Source organism: Magnolia sinica, chromosome 3 (genome assembly GCF_029962835.1).
Source record: "Magnolia sinica isolate HGM2019 chromosome 3, MsV1, whole genome shotgun sequence".
Taxonomy (NCBI): domain Eukaryota; kingdom Viridiplantae; phylum Streptophyta; class Magnoliopsida; order Magnoliales; family Magnoliaceae; genus Magnolia; species Magnolia sinica.
The window spans coordinates 12,710,253-12,718,558 of NC_080575.1; the positions used below are offsets into that span (position 1 = coordinate 12,710,253).

An 8,306-nucleotide genomic window follows, 5' to 3' on the forward strand; every position below is an offset into this window, starting at 1 on the left:
CACCAAGTTGGCTTTGCCAGGATGATATGAGACGTCAAACTTGAAGTCTTTCAACGTCTCCATCCAGCGACGCTGTCTCATGTTCAGGTCTTTCTGGGTGAAGATGTATTTGAGGCTCTTGTGATCAGAGAAGAGCTCAAATTCCTCACCATAGAGATAGTGTCTCCATATCTTCAATGCGAAAACCACCGCCGCAAGCTCAAGGTCTTGAGTAGGGTAGTTCTCCTCATGCTTCCTTAACTGTCGAGACGCATAAGCAATCGCCCTGTCTTTTTGCATGAGTACGCAACCTAAACCCACATGAGAGGCATCGGTATAAATGGTGTACTTGACCCCTTGCTCGGGTAGCACAAGTACAGGAGCTGACGTCAACCTGTCCTTCAACTCTTGGAACGCCGCCTCCGCCTTTTCATTCCAGGCAAATTTGAGATCCTTCCGGGTTAACTGGGATAGCGGCTGGGCTATCTTCGAGAAGTCCTTAATGAATCTGCGGTAATAGCCTGCAAGACCAAGGAAGCTTCGCACTTCTGTAACCGATTTCGGTTGCTTCCAACCCTGTACCACCGCCACCTTGGCGAGATCCACCGATATCCCTTCCTTAGACACAACATGTCCCAGAAACTTGATCTCTTCCTTCCAGAAGGCGCATTTTCTAAACTGCACAAAAGTTAATTTTTCTCCAGGGTTTCGAAGACTGCTCTTAAATGCTCTCCATGCTTTTCACGGCTCTTTGAATAGATTAATATGTCATCGATAAACACGATAACAAATCGGTATAAGAAGGGCCTAAGGATTCTGTTCATGAGGTCCATGAAGACCGCTGGAGCGTTGGTGAGTCCAAATGGCATAACTAGGAACTCATAATGGCCAAAGCAGGTCTTGAAGGCCGTTTTCTGAATATCCTCGTCCCTAACTCGCAACTGATGGTACCCGGACTTTAGATCGATCTTGGAGAAGTATTGAGCACCCCTCAACTGGTCGAACAAATCGTCGATTCTAGGCAACAGATATTTATTTCGAACAGTCATTTGGTTCAGCTTTCTGTAATCCACGCATAGCCGCAAAGAGCCATCCTTCTTCCTTACGAATAGGACCGGGGCTCCCCATGGCGACACGCTGGGTCTGATGAAACCCGACTCTAGCAAGTCGTCGATTTGAGTACGCAATTCTTCCATCTCACATGGAGGCATGCGGTAGGTAGGCAAGGAGACGGGCTTGGCTCCTGGGACTAGCTCGATCGTGAAGTCTATCTCGCGTCGAGGTGGTAGTCCAGGTATGTTTTTGAATACATCCCAAAAATCATGGACCACGGGCGTGTCCGATATCGAGGGTCCAGAATATCCGTCCTCCAATGATGCATAACACGAAATCCTGCGTTCGTAGCTGACCTGGACCGGAAACGTGAGGGAAGAGCCGTCGTCCTCAAATATCTTCACTGTCTTCGCATCGCAATCAATTTCTGCTTTCATCATTGTCAACCAATCCATGCCCAGGATGACGTCGTAGTGGAAAATTTTAGTCACCATCAAATCCACGTGAGCCACCTTGCATCCCAAGTCGATGGGGCAACTATAACATATCTTCGTCGCCTCTGTAAAAGTGCCGGCGGCCGCAATGATCTTTACCCCTACGAAGGGGCTAGGGCGTAGCCCCAAGTGCTTAACAGTCGCATGCGATATGAGGGAAGCAGTGGACCCGGTGTCCACTAAAAGGAATATGGGAGTACCTTGGATGTGGGCCGTCACCTCAAAGGCCGTAGGAGTGGGGATAGCCGCGTCTTGGCCCTCAACCGCTAGGGCATGCACCCGAGCCTGTTGCGAAAAATTTGGCCGTTGTATGGGCCGCTGTGGCTGTCTAACTTGAGGCGGTGGTGGACGCCGAAATTGTTGATTTGGCCCCACTGCCCGCAGGGGCGGAATCTGTAGGGCCGGCTGTGGAGGCCTAACGTTGCGTTGCGGCGGAGTAAACCCGAGGTCTCTCATCCTCGTAAAACAGTAGGGCTCGAAATGTCCCGTCCTTCTGCAATAGGCACATGTCTGGGCCGGTCGCGTAGAAAGGGCCGGTGCGGCGGCCAGTCGGGATGGTAAGCTAGGGCGCGCCCTTTTTCCTGTAAAAGAGGAGGACGGTCCTTCCACCCTGTTTCGTGGCCCTAACTGTGAACGATTTTGGGCGACCCGCTCCTCATCCTGCTCCGCCCTGATGGACATCTCGACAAGCTCGGAGTATGTCCTGATGTTGACGCAACATATCTTGGAGCGAATACCGCTCCTCAGCCCTGCCGTGAACCACCTCATCTTTATTGCTTCGTTCGCACTCATTTCGGAAGCATAGCGGGAGAGTTCTGTGAAACGGTTCTCGTATTGGGTCACGCTCATCCCCCCTTGCTGAAGGCGGAGAAACTCATTCTCCCTCTCGTGCTGGTAAGTTTGAGGGAGATACTTTACATTGAAACGGGCCTCAAACTCCTCCCACGTCCATATGTGGCCCTCAGGGATGGAGCGGAGAACGCTTTCCCACCACAAGTCTGCCTCTTTTTCGAAGAGGTAGGAAAGAAGCTCCACACTCTCTGCTTCAGTACAGTGGAGAGGCCTAAGTAGTTTGGTGACCCGATTAAGTCAATACTCCGCTTCCTCAGGGCGGTGGGTGCCAGCGAACGTAGGCGGCCTGTACCGCTGGAATCGCTCAAACAAGTTACCCATGTTGCTTGCGGTGCGGGTTGACCAGGTGGCGCCTGCTACGGCACTCCCATGTTCTGGGCCATGGCCCCCATCATAGTGGTCATCATCTGCTGTTGTTGCTGCATATTAGTGACCATCATCTGTTGTTGTTGTTGCATGAGGAGCAACATCTGGTCTACCCGGTCCATAGCCGGCGGTGGAGGAGGTTCAGATGCCGCGGCCGACTGTGGCGGTGCACTAGGGGCCGCCTCCTGGCTAGTGCTACCCGTATTTTGAGATCCATTTCCGCCAAGGGGGCCTTGCGGATCGTCAGGAAGGAAGTCCCTCTCAACTAGGCCACCATGAGGTAGGCGGACGAACCGGCCCTCAGGTCGAGGAGGCATTCCTGTAAAATATCCTTGGATGGGTTAGATGCTAAAATATCGCCCATGCCTAGTTTACGCGCAGATATGCAAGATTCACATACAATCCTGGTGTGTGTAGGCGTGATTCATATGAGCATTTACACGGCAATAAGAAATTTTTCGAGGCAATCCATAATTTCATATTGATTCCAAAATGCCATGAGTATGGCCCAATACATGTTGCAGCATGGATCACACAGATTACTAGTCATGCTAAATAGAAAGAAAGTACAAGCTAGTCGAAACAAACTTCTAAGCATCCATCAGTACATAAGATTAGATTTCAAACAACTTAACCTAACTACTAATCGTCAGTAGCGCCGTGTTGCTACTCATCTGAATCAGGCGAAAGTGGCGGCGCTTCTTCACCCTTGCTGCAACAGATCAAAGCCTTTATGGCTCGATACATTTTTTGTTCCATTTCTCTTGCTTTGCCTGGTTCTCTTCGATCCTAGCCATCCTAGCGTCAAGCGCGTCCAAGCGCGCAAGCACGTCTGGAGTGATAGTTGGTTCTCTACCAAACTCCTGGATCCCCTCAATTGGCTCAGTCCCTTCAGCATTTTCAGCTCCTACCTCCTCCTCCCCGCTTCCATCATCTTCGTCGTCTTCGCCTTCTTCGCCGTCTTCCTCTTCCTCCTCATCGGCATCTCCGAATTCCTCCATGTAGGCTTGTTTTTATTTGGGTCCCACTCCCATAGAGTTCAGCAGCTTGTCCCCCAGTATTTCAATTGGCACGGGGTTTTCGTCTGATCCGCCAATCCTATACTGAGTGGCAATGTGGCAGGCTAGGCGGCCAAATGGGAGAACTGTGTCCTTCCGTGCCGCTCTTGCGGCCTTCACAATCTGGTGGAGCACCATGCTAGGGGCACAGACATTTGCCCCTCGACCCACCTGATATAAGAACTCTACCATGTAGCGGGTGCACTCGGTGCGATTCCTTAACCTCGGGTATATATTGTGAGTGGCAACGCGGTGAAGCACCTGATATTTGGGAATCATGGTTGTTACGTACAAGCCGACATCCCGCCTCCAAGGGGTTGCTTGGCCACATAGGAAACGAGTCCGTTCATCACGTACCTCTCTCGATTCGAGCTTTGCTTCATCAATCTGCACCTCTCCCTGCGGTACTCCCAGAATCTCGGCGAAGTCCTCTACTCCCAAGTGGACTTTCTCGCCTCGCACTATAACATCGAATCCAAGAGGCTCAAATCGGGGATTCCTAATCCGGGTGTAAAACATTCTGGCCTGCCCCACATCGGCCTGTCCGCTTACATAAAACATGGGGCCCCAATCCCTTTCCATGAGCCGGTTGAGTAAAGGATTATTACCTAGCAGATGCTCTTCCACCGAGGCCTCGAAAGTGACCGGACGCACGCGAAAATTTCCCAAATCCTCGACTAGCGCTTCATCCCTTTGGGGATCGTTCCGCCTCTTGGATCGGGACTCCGAGCTTGCCCTTCCCTTCAGATCGGCCTTCTTCTTGCTCCGCCGCTCTCGGCTCGGCCCTGCTTTCTCAGGAACCTCCCTTTTCTTCCCCATGAGAGATAAGAGCACCGGAATAGAGAAGAATGCGGCAATGGTGGTGAAGAATGCCATTGTCCTAGGAAAATATAGCGGATCTTGGAGAAAAGGGTAGGGTATGAGTTTCTGGGGACGGATTTGCGAGGGAATCGAGGAATTATGGGTTGGGGTATGGCTTTGAGATGTGGGATTTGAAAGAAAATGGGGCTTGGGAATGGGTTTGCAAGGGGTGGAAGTGGGTCAAGGGCATAGGTTTTGAGGAAGATTGGAAGTGGTTCAAGAAAATGGAGTTGAGGGAATGTTGGGTGTTGAGAGTGAACTTGAAGATGGGATAGGTTTTGAAGATGAAGATGGAATGGGTTTCAATTGTCTATGATGAAGGGTGAATGAAGGAGATGGGAAGTTGTTGGGGATGGGTTCTAGAAGAGGAAGAAGAAAAATGGAAGAGGAAGAAGGAGAATGAAAGAGGGTTTGGATGAAGGAGAGGGTGAGTGGGTGGAAATGAGAGAGATAGAGGCTAATAGAAGAGGGAAATGAGGGAAAATGAAGTGGGGTGGTTAGGTTTTAAGGCTACCAAAACAGTGGGGCCCACCCCATTTTTGAATTTCTTTGAAATAGGGGAGTGGGTGGTCCGACGGGGTGACCACGCCGGTTCGGCGGGGCGGCCACGCGGGCTGCTGGATGGGCGGTGGGGCGACTACGCCCGTGGCGGGGTGACCACGCAGTCGGCGAGGCGAGCACGCCCGTGCTCTGGACGACCGGCGGGGCGAGCACGAGTGTCGGCGGGGCGAGCACGCCCGTTCTCTGGACGTCCGGCGGGGCGAGCACTCGGGTCGACGGGGTGAGCACGTCGGTGTAGGGGCCCGGATGAAATTCGGCATTCCCGGGCGTGGGAATGACTCCCCGGGAAGTACTATATATGAATTTGGGGTAGAACGACCTGATCTACGTAATGGTCCTATCCCCTGTGGGAGATTCTTCTCGCTTATGGGTCAAAACTTATTTTTCTCCTGTTCCACTACGTATGGTACAATCTCGTTCACTCCTAAGTCCTCATCCCAAATCAGGCGGGTACTATCAAATTTTGCCCAAAATCAACTCATCCGCATGTAGGTGTTGCCTCTGACCGTCCAATCATTCAATCTCTAGCTCGTACCTATTAATGGGTTGAGGTCTGGCACGACTCCTGGACCCATTTTCCAGCGTTACTACCTCCCCTTGCTAACTCAATCCCAATACCAAACAAAATCTTACCATCCACCCGAGATGGCCGGTTCGGGCTTGGGATGTATCCTAACATCTTAAATCACGGTTGGGCGTTCTAATACATACCCTCTCAGGTCAGCGGACGCGTTCTCGAGCTCATAACCCATGGTCCAGTTGCCTCCAAACCATGCTTTGATACCAACTTGTAACACCCTGGAAATCGGGGGTCGCGCATCCGCTCGACTCCCGAGTTCCCGAGAGTCACCATTTACAGATATTCATTAATGTGCATTTAATCTGTTTGGGTTGCGCGGCCTGGAGTCCCCTGAACATGAAACATGAACGCAAAAGTCTGCTGAAATGAAGAGGTCTCTCATAAACATATACAAGTCCAAAAATACAAATGGGTCACGCATGGCGTTGCCCAACAAATCAACAAAAATATGATGTCCAAAAGAAAAGGGCTGAGCCCATAACTCAGCCATCCAATACAGCTCCTCAAGCGGGCGGCGATCCCTCCATCAGTTGAAAGTACGACATCTCCAACTCCTCGTCCAGGCTCGTCTCGCTAGGCTCCTCCAGACCTGAGTCACCTGCATCTATGAAAAGGTCTGGTTGGTGTTTTAAAACACCATCCCAGAGTGGGAGTGAGTGATCAACTCAGTGGGTGCTATTAGCCATAAGTTGTAACAAGCATTAATTTCAATAAGAATTTAATGAAAAGCGATCAATCATCAGCAACTGTCTAGTCTTGTTAATGTGCATGCATGCGGGATGATATGATGTATGCCCTCGCCCAACACTCCCTCGTGCGACACCATCTAATGATCGCCAATGCCAACACTCCCTCAGTGCGACCTCGACTGCCGAGTCGCCAACCTAACTAATGCGATGCGATGCGGTCGTGTTAGCCAAGTTATTAGTTAGGTTCATTCATCCAGCAGATTTGGGGAATCTGGTACACCCCATCTATTAATGCCCTAGACGGGTTGCGAGACCAAGACCTCCCAATGCGTGAGGCAGAGGCCCCGTGGTCCGTGATCCCGTCGGGTTCCTCATCCCCGACTTCAAACACATGAGGAGTGCCAAGAGAAAGGGATCGCTCGCGGTTACTACGGGGAGGCGTGGTACCCCAGCATAGGCCGACAGCTCGGACACAGTGTCCCATTCCACCATACCCGGCTCACGAGGCTGTGGACCGATTTCAAGTGAGTTGTTGTTGGGCCGCAATGGTTGTGGGGTGCCCCAGTTTCCATAAAAGTGTGAGCAATCAGGGTTAACAATCGTGGTCGGCCAGACTGTAGGCTAGACCGCACGAGTCTAGGCGAGCACATGGCGGAGCGACATCGGGTGCAAGCAACCCACGTAGTCTAACTACAGTCACCCACACACATACTTGCCCAAAATCGTGGGTTTAGCCTCAAGGCGGTCTTACCAACGAGACCGCCTTAGCTTTCCTCGTTTCCTTGGCTAACCCTTGGGTTTAAATGGAGGTTCACTACATGTCAACGGACAGGAGTCTCAACAGGAAAAATCGTAAGCAGGTTCACTCACCTCAATCGTATAAATCATACTCATCAAACAAACAAGATTTCACAATTCATTAACAATGGTGCAAGTGTTGTGGGTGTTGGTGAGGAAGTTGCTCACTTCCTACATTTCATATAAAACATCAACATGGAAATAGATAAGGCACATCATGTGAGCAATCCACAAAACATCTAACAAGCGATAATCAAGATTCAACAAGTCATGTGAGGAGAATCAAGTAGAACATGCAATTCCATACCATTAAGATAGGCATGATTTCTTAGGTTTTCCCTACACTCTCTAAATGCATCAATTTCGCAATCATAATCATTAAACTCATATTAAAATTAGTGCTAGGCCACGTAGGAGTAATAGTCCGCACCTATAGCTCGTTGGAGACTCGGGAAACACCCTAGGAAAGGGGGCTTTCGGGTGGAACGGCCGGAATCCCTAAATCAAGCTATTGCATGTTAGATTTCCAACTCAAATCCACATTACTACATGAATTTCAAGAAGGATGGGTGATAAACTCACCTAGGCAACCCACGGATAGTTGTTGAGGTTAAGAAAAAGGGTTTTCTCCTTGCAAGAGTGGCAAAGTGTTGGAAGGGTTGGCTTTCTTGGGGCCCACCTTGATCTAGGGTCCACCTTGATCTCCTCCTTCTCTCTCTCTTCTCCTCTTTACTCCCCTTTACTCTCTTTCTCTCTTGGTGGTTGTAGCAAATGGGAGAGGGAGTTATGAGGGATTGGGTTTATTTCCTAGACTTGGCCCCTTTGGCCTTAAGTTCCCTCATATTCCCAAAATAGCCTACAAGGGATATTTTCGGGGTTGGCATGGCCCTAATGCTCCTTTGGCCACCAAATTCGGTGGGTGGTGCCTTATGGCCCGTCTAGGGTCCGTGTAAAATTTGGAAATAAACGGATAGACGAAAGTGGGGTTTGAGTCAAAGGCTTGATCTTGAAACGG

The 8,306-nt window shown here is 50.5% G+C and overlaps 1 protein-coding gene across 1 annotated transcript; it reads right to left on the minus strand.

The window, feature by feature from the left end:
- Nucleotides 1–668: 668 nt before the first annotated feature.
- On the minus strand, nt 669–3,061 carry LOC131238805 (uncharacterized). Its single transcript, XM_058236402.1, has 3 exons — nt 2,739–3,061; nt 1,727–2,589; nt 669–1,627 (listed from the first exon to the last, which is right to left on the minus strand). Exons 1-3 carry the CDS (start codon nt 3,059–3,061, stop codon nt 669–671), a joined length of 2,145 nt encoding a protein of 714 aa, XP_058092385.1.
- Between the last annotated feature and the right edge of the window lie 5,245 nt (nt 3,062–8,306).

What these genes read in the sequence shown, in the direction of transcription:
- LOC131238805 (XM_058236402.1), bottom strand. Translation starts at nt 3,061, where the DNA reads ATGCCTCCTCGACCTGAGGGCCGGTTCGTCCGCCTACCTCATGGTGGC. An exon ending in GCCCAGAACATGGGAGTGCC is followed by an intron (nt 2,590 to 2,738) that starts GTAGCAGGCGCC and finishes CAAACTACTTAG; the next exon opens with GCCTCTCCACTGTACTGAAG. An exon ending in GGTGACGGCCCACATCCAAG is followed by an intron (nt 1,628 to 1,726) that starts GTACTCCCATAT and finishes GCCCCTTCGTAG; the next exon opens with GGGTAAAGATCATTGCGGCC.